General features: G+C 32.6%; 2 protein-coding genes across 2 annotated transcripts; one reads left to right on the forward strand and one right to left on the reverse strand.

Moving 5' to 3' along the window:
• Positions 1-302: 302 nt before the first annotated feature.
• Positions 303-1,040, reverse strand: LOC141454468 (uncharacterized). The gene has a single exon (XM_074128712.1). The coding sequence runs from the start codon at positions 1,038-1,040 to the stop codon at positions 303-305; it is 738 nt and encodes a 245-aa protein (XP_073984813.1).
• A 1,897-nt stretch (positions 1,041-2,937) lies between these two features.
• On the forward strand, positions 2,938-21,201 carry LOC141454811 (phenoloxidase 1-like). Its single transcript, XM_074129440.1, has 14 exons — positions 2,938-3,068; positions 4,342-4,615; positions 10,253-10,389; positions 11,543-11,735; positions 13,048-13,271; positions 13,357-13,559; positions 13,652-13,802; positions 14,313-14,414; positions 16,422-16,586; positions 16,669-16,797; positions 16,881-17,069; positions 20,182-20,317; positions 20,406-20,638; positions 20,767-21,201. Exons 2-14 carry the CDS (start codon positions 4,552-4,554, stop codon positions 21,076-21,078), a joined length of 2,238 nt encoding a protein of 745 aa, XP_073985541.1. The 5' UTR covers positions 2,938-3,068; positions 4,342-4,551; the 3' UTR covers positions 21,079-21,201.
• Positions 21,202-22,737: the final 1,536 nt, after the last annotated feature.

The raw sequence follows: 22,737 nt of genomic DNA on the forward strand, positions 1-22,737 counted from the left end.
CGGATTAGATTGTCGATAAAAACCAAAATCCTATGAGTGGAACCATGAGATTTGTTACCGTAGAGACGCCCACCAGATTCTCTGCCAAATTTTGCTGTTCTTGTCTCCGAAATCCACAAAAGCTCAAACCCTGAGAAAATGCCATCAAATTCTGATATACCATCTTGCTCGACGAAAGTTTCAAATAAAAGGAAAATATTGAAACTCTTTATGTATGCAATAAAATCTTTATAATCTTTTTTATTCCTCAAACCTCTGATGTTATAAGCCAAGATATTTAAAGTCTCAGTTGATATTTGCTGCTATTTGACCTGTGGGAATGTCAGATGCGTTGAGGCTCCTCCATCAAGTCTATCCTCCAAGTTAGCTGACTGAATAGGATTTATTTTCTGAAGATCGGATGTGGAGAGTATTTGGTGCTGATACGGTTCAGTTTTCTTCAAACGCTGCTCTTTGTTTCCTTTCTCACCAGAGGCAACATTCGTTGGAGGCGAAACAGACAATAAACGTTTTTTGAATTGTATGGAATTATCTAGTTCAGTAGAAGAGTTTTTATCTTTTATGATCAGTTTGTCATACCTGAGTATGGCAAATTTTCCTGCTTTTCGAGCCTCCCAAAACTTAGGCAATAATTGTTTTCTTATTTCAACCACATATCGTGGGAAATTCTCAGAAATATTCATTGTGGGGCCTTTTAATTTAGGACTGTTCTTAAGAACAAGCAACTTCGATCGCAACTGTGTGAAGGCAATCAGTATTGGCCGAGCTTTATTACTTTCAGACTTGCCAAGGCGCCTCACAAAATCAATATGAGTCTCATTCAGAGGTAATTCCAGCCTTTCTTTAAGAAAAGTGCATACAAAATTCTCCATATCCCAATAATTGCGGAATTCTTCGGCGACGCCAAATAAAATTACATTACGTCTTTTTGCATCTTTCTTTAATTGATTAATTTTTATGTCCATCTTTTCTACACGACCACTAATTGAACACAGCGAATCTTTTATTTCTGAAACAGTAAGATTACGCTGGTTTTCCATCTCTTTTTTTAAATCAGTTTGAAGCTCATTAAATTTGTTTAATAATTCTTGAATTTGTTGAGCCATCATTATTTCAAATTTTTGAAGCCAAGAAAATGGGAAATATTCAAAAATATCTATTCAGTAAGAAAGCAAATGAAAAAAACAAAAATAATAAAATTAAGTACGTCCGAGTTAATTTAAAGGCCAGCAACAGAGATAAATACAGAAGTAAACAAAAACAAAAATAACGTACTTCAACAGATATCAGTCATCTAAGATGGGAAGCACACTAAACTCTTCTTCCCTACCATCTATGACCGACTGAAAGTGAGCCAGCTTCCGCCCGGCTTTAAGTTAACCCAGGTGCTGAGTGGCCATGGCAAGTTCCGGCAATACCTTCATCGCTTCCGCATTATTAGTGGACCCCAGCTGCCAGTGGGGAGATTTATTGAGTCAGACGGTCACCCATATTATTTTTGATTGCAGGCTGCTTGAAAATTTTCGCCTCCATTTAATTCGGGCTATGCTGTTAAATAACTTGGAATTGAATCATTTGTCACTGCTGCACACCGAAATTCTACCGTTATTTGTAAAATTTGTAAATAACATCAATTTTGATAAATTGTAAATTAAGTCAATCGACCCAAAAGTGAATTAACATTTTCATTTTATTATTTAATTAATTTTACTAATTTAATTATATTAATTTCAATTCTATTTCGGTTACTCTGTAATTGTTTCAAGTTTCTTATATTTTTACATTATTTCAATTTAATTTAGCTACTTTTATCATTTGATTATTTTAAGTGCCGTTTTCTAATTTCATTATTTATCTTTCTTTTCTCTATTTTGATTATTATGATTTTAATATTCTTTATTTTATTATCATTAAGTATTATCTTCTTATATCATTTAATTTAATATTACTATTTTGTTAGTATTATCAACTATTACTATACTACTCTAAATTGTTATTTGATTATTGATGTTAAATGTTGTATACCAGCATGTATTTATTAAAATAAATTGAAATAAAAGTTTCAAAAAAAAAAAAAAAAAATCAGCTAAGATAAGAACCTGACATCACAGTGATGCAACACCGAAATCCCCTCTGTCCAACTGCTACATAAAAATCGTCGGCGAACAGAACTGAACATGCACGAACTCGCAGCTAATAATAAAAAGTGTTTTAATTATTTCCTCCGAAATCTCTCGATGGAAATTGTTCAAACTTTATAGTAATAATACATACACTATTAACTCCAATTGAGCCAAAATTTATCCAAATCAGAGAGCTACAAAACCACCAAACTGATAAAATTCATTCGGACACAAAAGACATGAAGTGAACTCTAGGTAACAATAACACCAGACCAATTATCATTAATTTTTAAGGTAGTTTTTAACATGGATTATACAGACCACAATATAGATGAATTATAAGATTCAGAAATTTCATCAAAGAAAGCTATAAGTATATTTTCTGATGTGTTTTTAACTTTTTTGTCAGTGCACCATTTCTTAAAATTATTGTAACGAATTGTATAACGATCTTTCGATTTTTTTTGGTAATAAATTACTTATTACATTTTCTGCTGTTTCTTTTATTGATGGAGGAGTGTTTTCTAAACAGGAATCACTAGAATCCATTTTAAATTTCTATAAGGTAACACTATAACCTTTTTAACTGTTATAATTAAAAATATCTAATTATTTATTAAAGCATTATTTTTATTTCTATATTCCTTTCAATTTTTATTTTATTTTTTAATATTCGTTTTTTAATTATTTAAATAAAATAAATTTAAATAAGCTTATTAAGGTTTTACAGAAAATATTTAATAAAAAAACTTCTTATATCAAGGAAGCACGATAAAGTTTTTTTACTCAGTGAGGAAGGTGACACTAATGGGAATTTATCCCCACTAGTGAGGGAAGTTGGGCATTACCCAGCTGATTTTAATTGAGTAATGAGAACATTCCTACATGGTTGCAGACAACGTTGACAAAATATGAGTTTCCCCTTTATGCTGCTTCTTCAATTAAGTAAGTTAAATAAAAATAATATTAATGCTTTATTTTTATTTATTTTTAAGGCGTGCTTCACATCCAACTACAAAATTAGATGTCGTGAATTATGAGGCGACTAGCAAACATACTTAACTATAAATTCATTTTATTAATCATTAAATAAAAGTCCTAGACCGGGAATTGAACCCAGAACTACAAAAATTACCTCTTAGCTTTGTAGACCTCAACCTCTAACTGGTTCGGCAACCGTTAACGCCTGTAAAGTAAGTTAGTTCAGCCATTAAAAATGAAAACATTGTGATCTCATTTTATTGCATGTTAAAAAGTACAATCTTTATTTTATTGACAGCGTTATTTCTTTGGAATTTAACAAAATTAACTTCCAGGTTTTATAAACTACTTCCTCTGCTAACTGGTTGTTATTAAATAATTAAGAAGTCAAAATTAACAGCAGTAGGATGAAATATATATTTTTTTAATTTGAGAAAAAAAAGTTCAGCTGTATTTGCTCTAGATTTATGATGCACTAGAACCGGGTTCGAGAGTACACCAGACTCAGGCTTTTCTCTTTCTAAGAACCTCTTCCTCTACACAATTTTGATAGAAAAGTCATCAGTTAGCATAGAACACTGACCAAAAAGCCAATGTTATACTGAGATAGCTCCGGTGCCAATTACCTGTTATCGCGCTTTAAAATAAAAAATAATTGAACTTTTTTAACTGAATAATAAAATGAATACTAGGAAGAAAAGTAAAATTTAAATTTCTTTCTTTCTCATATTCTAATCTCAGTGACACTGCTTTTAGCCATTTCTTTGGGTAAAGTTTGAATAACTCCTGCCTAGTTTTCTCTCATCCTTGAACAAAGATAACAGAAAAAACTCTTTTTAGGGGCTTCAACCTTCTACATCTCTTCCAAGCTCTGCCACATATTTTATTTCATTCAAAGCTTGTATTTTTTAATGCCAGACTACAATATCTTATTTAATTAAATAATATAATAAACATCAAGCAGCTATTTGGATATTGTCCTTTATTTTCAACTTGACTACGAATGAATGCGACCAAGAAAAGAATAGCTATAATTTCGAATGTAAACCATTATTTACTTCCTAGGATCTCCGAAACAAAGTTTAAATCCAGAATATTTCACTTGTTTTCGTTTTGCTTCTTATTAAAGACTGGAAGGATTTATTTAAGAACTACAAATTTACAGTTACCATTAGGTAAGATTACAAGCAAACTAAGTTATAAACATACCAACTACTCTTCTTTTTTTCTTTTACAGGTCGATTCTCCTGAAAATGCTTCAGTAATAAGTAAATGTCCAACTTTTAGCCTGATCATCAAGAAGAAACAAATATTTTATATTATCGCAAAAAAAGCAATCTGATAGATAACCCATTTAATGACCAATACAAGATATTGGCCTACTTTAATACGTGCACTTTTATCAAAAACTATTCACCGCATTATTACCCACAATATCCGGTAAAATATGTTTAAATACTGGGCCAATTTGTTTTACTTTGCATTCTCTCAGATCATAGTCTACGGAAAAGGTAAGCAGAAAATATTAATTAATTTCTTTATATTTATATTTTGAGTGTACTTTGGCGTATTGATGTACTAATTGCTCATATAAATTATTTTGTATTTACTTTATGATTTAAACACTGGAACAGTTTTCTATAAAGTTTAATTTTAATTTTGAATGTAATTTGAATTTCAAAATGTTTATTTACAATTTAAAACTTTTTATACAAATATATTTAAAAGGAGGTTTCAGGCTGCATGCCTATATCCTCTCCACAACATATCAACATTTACACTGGATACAAGTCGAACTTAATGCTAAGGCAAAAATTTTTTTTAAAAAAAAACCTTACTACATAGAGTTAATTAAAGCAAGATATGCTTTAGCCTTTTGTGCTTGTATTTTCTATAATTAAGAGAACTTAAGTTATAGTCCATAATACTTTTTATATGCGGGTAGGGACTATGTGTACAGGAAGTTACAAAGTTTTCCGTAGCGTTGTAGATAAATGTGGACACGCTGGCAACATCAAGTGCTGCATGCTTGTAATCTATGGGTGTCCACCGGGGATATGACCCAACTAGCCTTAAGCATTTGTTTTGTACTCTTTGTAACTTCCCGTAATTGGTGCAACAAGTATTGGACCATACAGGGGCTGCATATAGTAGTATGGAGCGGATATAAAGATAGTAGATAAGTTTTTTATTTAGAAAATCTAAGTTAGAGTTGCGGTTCAAAAGAGGAAAGAGACTGCACATAATTCCTACCGCTTTATCGCACACTGAGTTTATGTGTTTTGGTGAAAGTTAATTTTTTTTTAATATAAAAGTTACATCTGAAGCTAAAGCTTTAATAAAAAATCATTTGTTTTTCGCCTAGAACAGGGGCCGGCAACCTTTTGAGTCGGAAGAGCCAAAATTACAATATACAAAATTTCAAAGTTTTTAAAGAGCCACAAAAAATTTTCTTGCTAACAATAAATAGTACTTGCATAAATAAAGTTATTTGATAAGAAAAAGAAAAAAAATTATCTATTTATTCATAAGAAAAAATATCTATTTATTCATATTATATAAGTAGTGTTTTTCACAATAAATTAGATAATATACGTATGACATTATTAGATAATTACTTATTATTTAAGTAAAAAATTAAAACAATTAAACATTTCCTTACAACACTAACTTGCACTTCAATAACAAACAACTGAGCAAACAAATTCAATGGGAGCGATGGCTTTGCATGGTTTTAGAAAATTCGAATAAATTTGGCTCTTAACTTGTTGTTTTAAGTTTCAAACACGATTCTAAATTTTCATTTGTTAGTTGGCTTCTTACTTTACTTTTAATTATATTCATGTAAAAGAACGCTTGCTCGCACGAATATGTCGATCCGAAGATAGTCAGCACTCCAAATGCCAACTTCTTCACCTAACTGTAGCAATTTGAAAGACTCTTCCATGCGTCGAATATAAGTGCCTCAACTCGTGGCATTTCTTTTAAAGCTGTCCACTTTTGTTGCGTTACGTACATACATTTCTGGACTTCCAACTCTTTCAACTTGCTTTTTAAATCGATCAATTGCCTTTCTAGTGATCCAGTATCAATTCCAAATGGCTCAATTATGATTACGGTAAGAATGTCTTGCCAGGGATGGGCGGGTATTGGTCTAGTGGTCTTGAGCGTGGCGGCTTTGTACGTGGAAGATATCTAGTTCGAATCCCGCGTATGACTAGACTTTATTTAAAAAAGTATTATGACTATTTAAGTAATAAGAATGACTGCATTCGCTGGATTCGAACTGGGGATCTCCCACTTACAAAGCCACGCTCTTGACCACTAGACCAACACTCTGGCAAGATATTCTTACCGTAATCATAGGTCAAGAAGTCTTGCATACTGGGTACATTAAAATGATGTGATGGTTACGTTTATTTGATGATAAAACAAATTTATCCTGATTCACTCACAACCATTACTTTACACTGCATTCTTTAAAATTTTTAATTATTATTATTTTTGTTGTTTGCGTCACAGTTAACATTTTTTGCAGTCAGAGGACCTCCCAAAACGTGTATTTCTGGTGGAAAATTAATATCGAAAACCGATCACGAATAGAAAAAATTGTGAATTTGATCTTAAATATCTCAACAAATATTAGGGATATTAAAACGGGATTAACGTCATTTTTCACAGTTTTTTATGCAGTTTTCATAATCATTGTCAAAACCAATGGTCCTTATGAAACCCCAATCAGATTTTTGGCCATAACTCCGCCAAAAATGAAGATACAGCATCGGGGGTAAAAAATTTGAAAACTAGACCAAAAAAAACATATAGTTTAGTTAGTGGGTTTTTACGAAATTCCGCTTTCTTAAATAGTTATTAGCGATTGGTGCGTTTTAATTGGATCACCCTGTATATGTGTATGTACATACATAACTTTGAGAAGATAATTCTCTTCTAACTCTTTTACTGAAACAACAAACTATACGTCACAGCCAAAACACTGGTGAAGACGCCAAATTGTCTTGCGTCGAAAGCGAATTAAAACGTACATAGAAACTTCCGACGACGGCGCCAATCGAGAGCTTCCGACGGACTGACTACAGTAACGACGCGTGTCACGGGGGAGGGGTGCGGTAATAAGCGAGTTCAAGTGGCTGAGAGATAGAATCGGTGCCTAATCTTCGTTAATCGATTCAGAACGATTTTTTAATGTTTATTTTTTTTTATAAAATAAATAATATTTGCGTATGGAACTAAAGAGCCGCAGCTTCACATCCAAAGAGCCGCATGCGGCTCGCGAGCCGTAGGTTGCCGACCCCTGGTCTAGAACATCAAAGAAATTTATTTTAAATTCATTTTGCCTGATGTTAGAATTTAAATAGAATCATTTTCTTTTTTAAAACCTTAGAAATCTTAACATGACAGCCTAGTGTCAGGGGTCGGCAACCCGCGGCTCGCGAGCCGCATGCGGCTCTTTTATCCAAATTTTGTGGCTCTTCAGCCTGTCCAAAATTAATTGTATATTTCAATTTTATTGAAACAAATGGAAGTTTCATTAATTAAAGTAAAGATATTTTTTCAAAAAGAATTTTAAATGCGATAGGTTTGAAATTGAATAGAATTATATTAAAATACAGTACGTAATATATAGGACTGCCGCCATTTTCATTCAAACACAGGTTTAGTTATTATTTATTTGTTTATTTACTTTGCAATATGTGAAAATAAATATATAAAACGTTTAAATGTTGTTGAATATCATAAAATAATAATTTGTGAATACAAATGATCTACAGAGATTGTTTACACTATCACCCTTGGGGCTCTTGGTAAGATTTATTAAAATTATTTTAGGAGAAATGGCTCTCTACTTAAAATAGGTTGCCGACCCCTGGCCTAGTACAATATTTCTTCTATCTTTTTAACAATTTTTTTTCAAACTAATTTTGACTAAATGTTCAGTTAAATTGGAAAGGTTTTGGTCGCCACTTTACCATCACTTTTACTAAAATATAAGAAGATAACTCTTTACAGTTCTAAACTTACTTTTACTGAACGAAAACTCTTTAAAATATGTAGCTTCGGTGATACTTAGTTTAAAACATAGAGAAAATATTTTCTAATTTCCCTAAATTTTATGAAAATAATTATCATGATCTTTGATTATGCTGATGTAAAAAATTCGTCCATCGATAAGTACTCTACAATCGATCGCTCTTAAGAAATTATTTTGTTTTCAATAGATAAAATTCTGTCCAGCGAGAAAAAGATGGATTTAAGTTTTATGAAGAAGTTTGAAGTAAATTTTATCACTTTGTTTTTTTGCAATAAGGTTTTTAGTTCTGCTATTTTCAGATGCAGCAGTGTCACAATTCATAATTGTAGGCCATCTTAACTTTCTAACAAATAGAATATACGAGTATTTATAATTAATGTAAAGTATAATACTTAATCTTTGTTTTACATTGTTTAAAAACTAATTATTCAAATGCGACTTGAATAATTTGATTTATTTTCTCGTTTTTTTTATTTTTTTATTTTTTTTTATTTACGGAGTCAAATATTATTCCTTTAATTTCCAGAAAAAGCTGCAACAACAATGTACAGATTACAACCTTAATTATACTCCTTAACCCTTCAGCCGTCACGTCGGGTCATATTGACCCGACTCATACTTTCAAGACTTCTATTTTAATATCTATAAGGGCTGGGCTCGCGAAATTTTTATTTATCTCTTTTTGATGTATTTAGATTGAGATGGCATAGGATTTTTTCCCGCCGCCTGCTGTACGGGCTCGAACCAGCAATTTTGACCCGAGGTGACGGCTTGTGTCATTCATTTCTTAGTGTTTTGACCCGAGGTGATTCCTTGAGTAACATTTTTCTCCTCCAATAAAACTGTTTCCGAAGCAAGTAATTCTTTAATTTTCATTCAATAAAAGGATTTTTTTAATTGTTATTGCTACTAATAATATTGTACAAGTATCAAAGTTGCTTTGCCGCCGAGGGGAATGTAGGTATTGTCCGTGGAGATTGTTCTGGGAGTTGAGTGACCGAAGTCCTATCTATGGTGTCTTATGCACCCAAAAAATCAAGAGCAGTAATTTTGTTATCTACAATGCACAACGATAGATCCATTGACAGCGGAACAGGGAACAAAAATAAACCCGAAATTATAACTTTTTACAATACTACCAAAGGAGAGGTACCAACTTTGTGCAAATTGTTCTGTAGGAAGAAAAACAAATAGATGGCCCATGGCCATTTTTTACCACTTACTTAATGTGTCAGGCATTAATGCGTATATCACATGCAAAAATAATGCTCAACGTAAAAATATAAACTTCAAAATGGACCGACGCACCTTCCTCAAAAGTTTGGGGCATCAATTATTGCGAAACGTCATTATCAGAAGGTCGCTGAGCACCGTGATCCCACGGAATTTGATGGTGAGGATCAATATGTATCTGCAAGAAGAAGGCGCTACAATTCTTCCGATTACAACAAATGGAGAAGACATTCCTAACCCTAAAAAAACGAAGAAGATGCCACATATGCCCTAGTACAAAAGACAATAAATATCCTACTTTTTGCAGTAACTGTAAGAAATTACATATGTAAGATACACTCAGTAACTAGTTGCACTAACTGTAGAAATAATTGTTATTAATTAACTGTTTTAATTTTAATTGTAAACTGTAAATATTTTCTCTGTTTTTCATTACATGCTAAGCAGCACCTCATTTAGAAATTACATCTTTATGTTACTGATTTTTTTTCAAATTTGTATTTCTGTTTTATTAAAGTATGAATAAATGTTTTGTCTTTGATTTCTATTCCCTATAACATGATATTAGTTGGCTTTTCCTTTTTATTTAATAGTTTTTAATGCTGGGTCAATATGACCCGAGGTGACGGCTTATGGCACTTCACATAAGGTGACGGCTCAAGGGTTAAGTAATTTATCTGTTGCATAGGAGAATTGCAACACGTTAGGTCCTTCAATTATTTTCCTCCTCCTTTATAGGTTACCAAGATGGAATCAAAAACGTTCATAACTTCTGTGTATCAGAAAACCATAGGGAATCGAAATGAACTTTTTTTTTAAATGGAAAGAAAAAGAAAAATTTATCTTGGTTTTATTCTGTTTTTAGCTGAAACAAACTTCAACATGTCATCAACTACTGCTACTGCTGAAAACTTGATTCATCTATTTGAAAGGCCATTAGAACCTGTCTTTATGCCAAAAGGTTCTAACCTTGATATTTTTGAGATTCCAGAAGATTATTTAGTGAGTAATTAATAATAAAAAAGTTAATATTCAAACCTTATAACTACCAGTGCTAAACCAATTAAGGGGTTATAGGCAGTCAGAGGCGCCAAAAAAGTCATTTTTTCAAATTTTTTTGGGGGAAAAACGTGTTTACTTTTTTATTCGGGAACTTTAGCGTCATATCAGTCCATGTTTAAAGAACTTATAGCAATTTTTTCGTTACAAATTGATAATAATTGTACTAATGGCGAATATTTTAATGCAACACGTCAAAAAAATGCAACCCTCTCCTGGACATGATATCTTGAGACTGGATCATCTGAAATCAAAATTTCGGAAAGATTTCTTTAGTAGATGACTTTATCTCGTACTTGACCGAAGGATTTAGAAAAAAATTGAATTTTTAATTTTTGGGACAACTTTAAAGTTTGAGTCACGATTTTCTCTTAAAAAAAAATTGACCATTTTATGTTTGTAAAACAAGTTCTATTCATTGAAAAAAAAAAAATCCTTCGTCCAAGTACGACTTTAATATGTGTAAAAGAAATACGTAAAATTTCAAATAGATCGGTGCAGTAGATTTTGAGATATCGTGTCCACCGACTTTGAAGACGTAGTTTTTAGAAAAACGCGTTTAAAGTTTTCAGCGGTTAAAGGTTTGCGAATAAAACCTGGATAATTTTTTTTTTCCAACTTACACAGTGTCATCGATTCCAGGCCCATAAAATAAGTCCTCCATGTCTTCTAAAATGTCCAAGTTTTCCGATTTCTGCTGTCTGTGTAGGATTCTTGCCTTCCGCTTAGCGAGTTGCGCTTTTTGCTCAGGTTGTAAACTCGGTCGGGGCTTGTAAACACTTTCACTCTTATAATTTTGCTCGGATCGACTTGAAATTTTAGGACAACATTCCCGAGGTACTATACTTTAATATATATAAAAATCTATTTTTTCAAATTTCTGACTGCCTATAACCCCTTAACGCACTTTTGTTAGTGAGGTTTCGGTCAGAATAAAAAACAACTCTGTTTAGTCAAAATTTTCTTCCTTAGGACTTGGTTATCTGATTGAGTTACAGAAAATAACTTATTTTGACCAAATCCTCACTAGTTCAATCCTAGATATTAATAGTTTATGATCACTAAAAAGATAATACAAATTCATTAACTAACACAGGTAGACAGATATAAGCCCCTTGGTACAAATGATTTATTCAATCGACTTGGCGGAAGTGGAGATAGAATTCGTGTGAAAAGAATTACTTTACCAGACTTGAGTATACCTTTACAAGTCGAGAGACGAGCCCATTTCACTTTGTTCTTGCCATTACACAGGAGATGTGCTGGTAGACTTATTGAAATATTTATGGGTAAGTATTGATATTTAAATTATATGTAATTTGTTTTATTGTTATTTAGCTTATTCAAAAAAAAAGGACCCTCAAAGTTTAAAAGGATGGGCTAATAATTTTCGTTTTTAAAGAAATATATTGATCTTAACCATTTAACCGTGGAATTTAGTTTTAAAAAACCCCACCACAGTGTGAGGAATTAAAATCAGACAATGACGTGTGTACACGTCGAACGCAGAGCAAAACAACCAAAAGTTTACAGCGTCATAATAATCACTGCAAGCACTTTTTCTGCAATCTCTAGGGGCTTGAGATTACTGAGCATTCTGTGCTCATTCAAAAATCTTGCACCAGATTACGTATGCATTGTCTAGTTTTAACTAGGGACGCAAGAGCTTTTTACAAGGAAGAAAAGAGCTTTGAATTCTGTGCAAAATAAAATCATGCTCGTACTGAGGTCTGAACCTCTATCTAAGGTAAAAAAACGGCATTGCACAAGGGTTGAGAGCTCCTATTTGTGCGCGTAATTCCCAATCTCTAATGCGGAGACCAAACATGTACCAAGCACTTATTATTTGGCTGACTCCCACCGCAGTTCTATTGGTAAGATAAAGGGAAACATCCCACCAAATAATATCCTTATTGTATTTTATTAAAATTTCGAGTTTTTATAGTTAATGGCAATTTTATATTTTTCACGACGAGTATACACGTCGAATGCACTGTAATAAATATTTGGTTTGACGTGTATACACGTCAAACACGCTTAACTGGTTAATTATAATCGTATTTAAACCAAATATTCAAGCTAAAAAAAACATGCAGTTACTTTTTAGGATTATTACAAAATGCACTTATTCATGTTATAAGTAACTTGAAAAGTACAAACAATTTATTTTAGATATTTTCTTTCCATTAATTTCGAACACTTTTTGTAATTTTCATTTTTTTTTAAAAACATTGTCATATTTTGGGGAAGATATTCATTCATGGGTGTTCTTATCACGTATACTTAAGATAAATTATTAAACTCCTTAACATTAAAGTACTACCTAATCGACTTCTATTCAATGGACATTGTATTGCTCTAAGCATACCAAATTACCTTTAATGTATTTTTGAAATTCGCTCTTGGTTGGACCACCATTTATTTCTTCTAAAAGTATTCAGTCGCTAGATAACTCAATAGAAGCTGGTTATCTCCCACAATACTTGCCCTCTGAAGGGGTCCTAATATTGTTTTCTTAATTAGCTAAAAATTAAAAAAAAAAATTTCCTTCCATAAAATTATAGATAATTAATTAATGTTCTCTTTAATTTTATTTGCCAGGTATGCGTAGTTTGGAAGATTTCATATCAGCATCCGTCTATTGCCGGGATAGGCTAAATCCATATCTTTTCATTTACGCCTTATCAGTGGCAATCCTTCACCGACCGGACACAAAACATTTGCAGATACCATCATTATGTGAAGTATTTCCAGAGAAGTTTATGGACGGTGGTGTCTTTTCTAAGGCTAGAGAAGAATCTAATATTGTTCCGGAAGGGCAAAGGGTATTTTATTTTTCTGAATAATACCTTTTTTTAGGTAATTTCATTTAAGGTAAATCATTTCAAAAATTTTTACTTATTTTTATAGCAACCAATAGAAATTCCTCGAGATTATACTGCTTCAGATCTTGACATTGAACATAGGATTGCATATTTCCGAGAAGATTTAGGTATAAATCTACACCATTGGCACTGGCATTTGGTGTATCCTTTCGATGGACCAGAAAACATTGTCAGAAAGGATAGAAGAGGTGAAATAAACTTTTATATGCACCAACAAATTATGGCAAGGTTAGCAAATTAATTTAAAAACATAAGGTTTAATATAGGAAGAGAAAAAATTTAAAATGAAATATGATATTATTTGCAAAATTTTTTTTCAGGTACAATTTTGAAAGACTCTGCAACAATTTGGCACGTACAAAAAGATTGGTCAATTGGAGGGAACCAATTGAAGAAGCATATTTTCCAAAATTGGATAGTTTGGTTTCAAGTAGAGTATGGCCACCAAGATTCGCTAATACCAAACTTAGTGTAAGATATTCTTGACGTAATTATGTTAGGTGATAGCAAATTCCTCTTTGAATCGTTCTAGTCTTTTATTTAAAAGGTTATGTTTTTTTTTTTTATTCAACTACTTCCAGGCGTTGTTGTCATTACTTAATTCTTGGTTCGTAATTTTTCGATTATAACAAACGTTTGAAGTTTCATAAAAACTTAAATCTACTTAGTACGTACCTTAATTATTTTGGTTTATTTAGGCAGCGTAGCATTCTTTGTCGTGTATCACATATTTCTACGTTCAGGGCTATTTTCGGACATGGCATCTATCAAATTTATGAACTGCATACAATGAGTTCCGATTCTTTTTTTTCAGTAAGTTCCACAACGCCCAAGATGGTAAACATTTTTCCAATTTTCTTCTCAATTCCCTTTTTGTTTTTCCCAAAGCATGAATAGCGTAATGTGTGTTCCTAATTATGTTTTTAATTTTATCAAACAAATCTTATAAATGATTAATTATAGTTCACTTTTTTTTTATAGGATATCAATAGAGAAATGGACCAAATTAGGTTCGATATTCAGGACTTGGAAAGATGGAGGGACAGAATTTATGCAGCAATCCATAGCGGTGCAGTGCTTGATGTATGTTTGCTTGTTATTATATAGGTACTTATAATGCAGAGGTTCTGTGAACCAACATGGTTTTGTAAATTCCAATTCATTCAGAAAAACAAAAATATTAGCTTAGTAGTTAGCGTTCTCGTAGATTACCACTTAGAAATCCCGGGTTTAAATCCAGCTGTCAACTGTTTCTTTTTCTTTGCAGTTTTTTACAGCTCACTGTCTGATGGCTGGAAAAGAGCTCCTGGCGCCAGATACCTTTAGATAAAATTAAAAAAAAAAAAAAAAAAACACGTGGAACCCACACACTAGACTTAAAAGACAAGCAATGACGAAACGTGCGAAACTACTTTACAGACTACTTGGACGACGCTCTAAATTGCCCATAGAACTCAAACGCTTAATATACAACACTATTCTCAAACCTATGTGGACTTACTGACTAGAGCTGTGTGGTTCAGCCAAACATACAAACATACGGACTGTACAAACATTTCAATCAAAACTCCTGCCGACAGATAGCTGACGCTCCTTTCTACGGTGACTAACCTCACTCTTCACAACGACCTCAACATTCCCTTCATAGACCAACTCGCCAAGACTAAATATCAAAAATTCCATACTGCTCTCTCTACTTGCTCAAATCCTCTTGTACAGTCTCTCGCCTCCTCTGACATCCCTAATACTCCAAGCCGACTGAATCGCCAGTGGCCCCGCGACTTCCTTACAGTCTGAAGAACTAAATCTCTCCTCTCTCCTCCTCACATTCTCCTCTTCACATTCCTCTATCTCCTATAGAGAATGCTACCACTGGGTAGCTCCTCTCTTCCTGCTCTTCCCACACCAGTTCATCTCATTCACTTCCTATTTACTTATTGTATATACGAGGTGTGTTCAAAAAATAAGGTGAATTTTCATTTTTCTTAAAAAATATTTATTTATTCATCGATTTTTATTTTGTCTCCTTCAAAGTAGTCCCCCTCAGATATAATACATTTGTGCCAGCGTTTTTTCCAATACTCGGAACAGTTCTGATATGCACTTTTTGGTATGTCCTTGAGCTCTCTCAGCGATTCGGTTTTTATCTCCTCAATCGTCGCAAATCTCCGTCCTTTCATGGGTCTCTTCAATCATGGGAACAGGAAAAAGTCGCAGGGCGCCAAATCTGGTGAATACGGTGGCTGAGACATGATAATGTCATTCAACAATTCCTGAGCGATGCTCATGCGACGGTTTTTTTGATCAAAATTCAGCAATTTTGGAACGAACTTCGCTACTACACGCTTCATGCCCAAAATTTTCGAAAAAATTGCAGGACATGTGCCAACCGATATGCCGACAACCTCAGCAACTTCTCTAATTGTGATTCGACGATTCTTCTCAACATTTTCATCGGTTGTTGATGTGCTGGGGCGTCCAGGGCGAGCGTCGTCATTCACATCTTCTCGACCTTCTGTGAAAAGCTTGTACCACTTGTAAACATTTTTTTGACACAGAGTACTCTCACCGTACGCCACTCTCAACATTTCAAGTGTTTTTGAGCACTTAATTCCATTTTTTACACAAAATTTGATTCAAATTCGTTGATCCATTTTTTCGACAGAAGAAAATCGCCGAACTCGCAAAACACTTGTCTTATTTATGCCTCTAACATACAAACTAAACATGCTATATAGCTACAACTTTGAAAATATGTTCGAGACAAGTGTACCAACATAAAAAAAAAAGACAATCGAAATTCGAATGTACGTAGCCCGCGAAATTTGAAAATTCACCTTATTTTTTGAACATACCTCGTATTTATACAGATTGTAAATTACAAAACAAATAAAAATAAATAAATAAATAATAAAAATATTCAAAAAACATTGCTGTTTGTTATATTACAATAATCACAATTTTCAAATTCTTCGAGTAGTTTACACAAATTACACTTTTTGTGTAGACAAAAATGATAGAACGTAACATTAACTACAGTTTATTGTTAAGTAACATTTAAACTAACGATTTAGAGTTTTGTGTTTTCAGAGTAGTGGACAAACTGTTGAATTAACCGAAAGAGAAGGTATCGATCATCTTGGTAACATTATTGAATCCAGTATATTATCGCTTAATAAAAATCTTTACGGAGATTTACATAATCTTGGTCATTTCATTATTGGACTTTGCCATGATCCAGATGGGCGAAATTTGGTGAGTTTTTAATCTAATATTATTATTTTGTTTAAATATTATTTTATTCATGTGATTTGTTTTTTTTTTTTTTAATTTAAAGGAAAATTACGGAGTAATGGCTGATCCAACAACTACTATGAGAGATCCAGTTTTCTATAGATGGCATGCATTTGTTGATGATATTTGTCAAGAACATAAAACTACTTTACCAAGATATACTACAGAACAAGTGAGGATATTTTGTTGTTTTTACTTTTAAAGATAAAGTTTTAACAATTTGTGCAGCATTATTCTAAATTTTTTTTTTTTTAGCTTGATTTTCCAGGTGTAAGAATCACATCTGCTGAGATAATTACACAAGGACAACCGAAGAATCGTTTATCAACTTTTTGGCAACAAAGTGATGTGGACTTTTCACGAGGTCTGGATTTTGCTCCTCGTGGACCTGTTTACGCTAGATTTACCCATCTTCAACATGCACCATTTAATTATAAAATACAAGTAAGTGAATACTGTAATTGATTCGACTAGATGAATTATTGCACTGATGGGAATAATTAAAACTGTCCGGTAGGACAGTTGTATAAGGGTTGATCGTCAAAAACTGCACGAAAAAGCGTAACGTTGAAAAACACCCAACTTTGACAATTTTTTTCTCTTTTTCTATAAAAGATAAAATTCCCAAATTTTCTTTAAATTATAGGGCAAACCCTCCTTTATCACTGTATTTGTTTTGTAACGACCCAGATTTAATAGGTTTCGAGAAAAAAGTTGCCGAAAATGAGCAAAAACGGCTTTTTCAAAAAATGTTCTTGTTCTTGTTCTTCTTCTTGTTGTTGTTCTTGTTCTTCTTCTTCTTCTTGTTACCTTTTTTGTAAACAACGTAGCGCCTAAACGCGTGAACCGATTTTCATGAATGAGGTGTCATTCGATTCGGAATTTTATGTAGATGTGCCTTTTGGGGGTCTCGATCCTATACATGGAATGGGAGAGGAGTTAGCCCCCTTTATGCAAGGCCCCCTCCAAAATTATTATTACTAATTACTCTGTAAATCTTGGCCCGATTTTGATAAAATTTGGTAGGATGATAGGGTTAGGGCTCCTCTACGTAACATTAAAGCGGCGATCAGCTCTTACACTTGTTAAGGGGAAGTATAGCAATCGTTTCAAATTATCGACACGTGAACCGACCGAAGTGTCATTCGAATCGAAATTTTGTACAGATTTGCACTTTAAAAGTCTCGATGCCGTGCCTCATAAGGAGGGGAGTTCGCCCCACCCAAATAAGGCCCTTTCTAAAACTATTATTACCAATATTTCTATAACGCTTAGTACGATCTTGATAAAATGAAGCTCGAATAAGTGGTTAAAGCTCCTCTACGTTGCTGATGCTCTTGCACCTACCAAGAGGAAGTACTGCAATCGTTTAAATTATCAATGAGTGAACCGATTTAAATCAATGAATTGTCGTTCGATTAAAAAATCTTTGCCTCTTTGCCTTTTAGGGAGAAGTACTGCAATCGTAGTTTATTTTTCTTACTCCTCTTAAAAGGAAGTACTGAAATCGCAGTTTAATTTTGCTATTTACGTACAAATACCTTCCTATGTTATTCAAAACGCTTTTTCAAAAACATTGTTATTGGGGATGGTTTGGGGGACCGCAACTATAATCATTGTTTAAAAAGATTTCTCCAGTGGTAGTTACGGTTCCGACTTAACACCTTATCAGGTTATAATTATAGAATTGCTTATTCCAAATTTTAAAAAAATCTGTAAAGCAGATATGTAACTTTGTAAAATAGGCAAAAAGGAAAATCTATCCAAAAGGTACAAAAATCTCCTTAACAAAAACTTACAGTTTAAAATGTTAAGTATAAGGGTTGATTAAACGCCAAAAGGTACACAAATCAGCAAGTACCCAACATTTCATTAATACTTCATTAATATTTAAGTAATTCTACTGCATTAATTTTCATTAATAAGTTATTTTTTAGAATTTATTAGATGTCACAGACCCTTATGCTGGCCACTTCATTTATAATATTTTTTTGTTATAATTATGATAAATCACATATATGTACATGCATGTTAAAGTAGAAATAGACAAAGTTAGAGTAGGCTACTGTCTTGAATTCGTCTTACTGAAATATTCGAGAGCACAAATAACACACAGTTATAACAAGTAGATTATTCAACAACAATTATTGATTTCTCGATTGTAATTTAATTTAGACCTCCTAATTTTACTTATAGTAAAATACTGGAATAATTAGCTGTCCTAAAAATATGCATATCTTATTTATTTTATATTACATATATACAACATTGTGGGATGAATACCTACATTGAGAATGTAATTGAAGAAAACTATGTTACTTGCGATAAAGCCAGATAATTATTATAAACGTTTGACTACTTCATAAAATAACAATTACTTTAATCGAAGAATGAACTTAAACCGACGATTTTTGAAAATCATTGATGTATGTTGGTGAAGTTTCTTTTAAAAAAAAGTTTTGAATTTTTTAGCCTCATAATTTTTTTTAATTTTTTTAACGTTTTTCTTTTTAACCTGTAATTAATAGTTTCATTATTATAGATAACTAGATATTACAGTCAATCTACAGTGCTACTTGAACATATATTTTGTAGACGAAAATGGCCAGCATAAGGGTCTGTGACATCTAATAAATTCTAAAAAATAACTTATTAATGAAAATTAATGCAGTAGAATTACTTAAATATTAATGAAGTATTAATGAAATGTTGGGTACTTGCTGATTTGTGTACCTTTTGGCGTTTAATCAACCCTTATACTTAACATTTTAAACTGTAAGTTTTTGTTAAGGAGATTTCCATATTATTTCTTTCCTTCATTCTTGTTGAATAATTCTCTTTGGTTGCTTATCAGCTTGCTGGCCTCCTATACTTATTCCTCTTATGAACTACGAAGTCTCCTATCCTTTGATTCTGATTATAAAGATCCTTTAAAAATCAAGCCTCTTCTTACAGGCGAATTCCGTACACTAAAACTAATACTTTTCTAAAACCTTGTGGAGTAATTCACTCTCTCGTGGAGTTGTTTTCCAACGTCATTGTTAGAGACGAATATAACTATAAAACACACGTCCAAGTGCAGTTTTTAAGTTATTTCTACGAGGTTATAAAAAATTAAAACAAAAATCTACCTATTCTTTCTTTCTAGAGAATCTATTACTTAATAATGGCAAAATGTTCTTCTTCAAGTTTTAGAAAGTCTACTAAGCTTTCGGTATTGAAAAAACATTGAGTTTTTAGTATTCAAGGCCAGTTAGTTTGTTCCTGGCATTTTCTTGTTTAAATGTTTATAGAATGTTCATGATCAAAAACGAATTCGAATTCTGGTGGTACAAACCATAACCGTTGGTTATTGGAGTTGAAAAGTTGCAATAAAAGATGAAGAGGAATCTTTTGTGTCCATTAATGATGTGAGCTTTAAGTAAAATGGCTGCAAGGAAAACTTGTGCTTTGCTTTCCCACTTTACTTGCTTGAATCCTTTATTTATTTAAAACCTTATTTTCCATTAAATTCAAGCAAAGTTTTTGGCTGATAAGATACGTTTTCTTGTATTAGATTTCCAATACTGGTAAGAATAAAACTGGCACTGTTAGGATTTTCTTGGCTCCCAAAGTGGATGAACGTGGTGTACCATGGCTTTACCGGGATCAAAGAAATCTATTCATTGAATTGGATAAATTTGTCGTTAATCGTAAGTTAAATAAAATATTTTCTTCCTTTACCATCTAATTTTCCAATTACAATTTTTTTAAAATAATTATTTTATAAAATAATTATAGTGAAAGGAGGGAATAACACCGTGGAACGTAATTCATCGCTGTCATCCGTGGCCGTACCTTTTGAACGAACATTTCGCTCTTTGGAAAATCGCCCTGCAGAAGGTTCACCAGATTTGGAAGAATTTAACTATTGTGGTTGTGGTTGGCCGGATCATATGCTAATTCCAAGAGGTACAGAAGCAGGATTTCCTTGTACACTGTTTGTTATGATAACAAACTTCACTGATGACAAGGTAAAGTTATATAATTAAGTATATTCGAGATTTCAGTTCAGTTTAAATAATTTTAAGGTAACAAATCAGATCGAATAAATGTTAAACTAGCCCAGAAATAATAATATAATTTTGGTATTAATTTACAGGTAACACAACCTTCTGGTACTACTGGTACAGCATGTGCTGATGCGGTATCCTATTGTGGACTAAAGGATAGCCTATTCCCTGATAAACGTCCTATGGGATTTCCATTTGATAGACCACCAAGAACTGGTGTGGATACAATTCAACAGTTCCTAACTCCAAACATGATCATTCAGGATGTAGCTATTCAGCATACTAATCGTACGGTAACTCCGCCAGCACCACCTGCACAGAACAGGCCAACGTCTTCAGGAAATCCTGGTGGATTGCAGTCAAGACCTCCACAGCAGTCAAGGCCTGGTGGAAGAAATTGATGAAACGGATATTGATGGGCATTTTTAAATTATCAGGCATTCATTTGCGAAGTTTATTGCTATAAAATTAAAATATTTAAATTTATTATTCAACTCATTACAAAATAAAAGCTTATTTACAGACTGGCTTTTTTTTATTTCTTATAATTAAGTAACCATCTTTGTAGTAGCAATAAATTTATGTTGAACCCCTTTCAGGTTTTTACTACGGTTTAGAATTAGAACTTCAGAATCAAAAGGCGCCCAGATTTTGATTTGCTTTCAAAACTGGTTAGTACTTCACAAAATATTTCACAAAATTTTAATGAATTTGAGCTCAATTTTTGAAGTTAAAAAAAAAAACACGATAAGAAGATGCTAAAATTAATAATAATTAATTAGAAAATGTCACGATAGTGTCGCCATCTACATTCATGAAAATAGGAGTAGTTAGTAACAGCTGTGAGAACTAGTCAGTTGTAGTGATGGGCTATACGAGTCCGCCTGTGGAATCATTGGATTTGAATCAACTCCAGGGTCGGAATCGATTCCAAAAACTCGTTCATCGATTCCAGTTGCCGTACCTATCCTATGCTTTCGTGCAAATATCATGCAATTTATTAAATATTTTATTAGTACTTAACTTCATCAGTTAATAACAAAACTACATGTAATTTGCAACAGTTTTAAAAGATATATAATATCTAATTGTTATTGACAACATCAAATAAAATTAGCTTTACACAAGAACAAGATTTAAAACAAAGCAGTTTTGTTAATATCCAGCAGGACCACTGGGAGGTTGAAGTTACCCTGCCAGGAGGGGAAATGAAATGGGAAGGAAATAAGGTTGTTAAAGGTATCAATGATGTTAGTTGGACCTTAAAATATGTACATGCAAACAAATTAAAATATAACAATGAACATAAACTAAGAAAGATTAACGAAATGAAATTATATTACTAAATATTTAATAATGAATAAAACTAAGCCGTCTATATATATATATATATCCCAATACAAAACAAAATGAATAATTTTTATCACAGCATTATCACAGACTAGAGAAGGATTAAAGTTTAAAGCTACTTAGAACTTAAGAAATTAATTAATGTAAATTTTTATTCAGAAATAATATCATAGAAACATTGCTCGACTTTAATCTATTGCGTCTGTCAACTAATATTTGTCCAGCTTTAGAGAAAATCCTTTCGCAAGGAACTGAAGTGGCTGGAATGCATAATCTTTTCAAAACAACGTCATACAATCTGGGATATAAGTCTTTCCTCTCTCTCCACCAATCTAACGGATTGGCTTCTCTATTTAAAAAAGGTTCTGCCAAATATTTGTCTAATTCAATTATACTGGCAGATACTGGGGTCTGTTTCGCGTTTAACGTTTTAATTTTTGCATCGAATTCCCGCCAAAGACTAGAAGTAGAAGTTGTGGATGATGGAACATCGGTAGATAACGAAGCTTTCGGAATTTGAATAAATGATAATTTAGTGGCAAGAGAATGGTACATTTTCCGGAATTTAATGTCGCTCGAAAAACCTTCGTTTTTAAATCGCGGATCTAAAATCATCGATTGACCTATAATTTCTACCGATTCTAAATTGGAAAACCGATTTGAAATATTAGCGCAAATTACTCGAGCCATTGATTGTATTTCAGGTCTGT

The sequence above is a fragment of the Rhodnius prolixus genome, unplaced genomic scaffold (genome assembly GCF_049639745.1).
Source record: "Rhodnius prolixus isolate KJV_2025 unplaced genomic scaffold, Rpr scaffold_9, whole genome shotgun sequence".
Classification (NCBI taxonomy): domain Eukaryota; kingdom Metazoa; phylum Arthropoda; class Insecta; order Hemiptera; family Reduviidae; genus Rhodnius; species Rhodnius prolixus.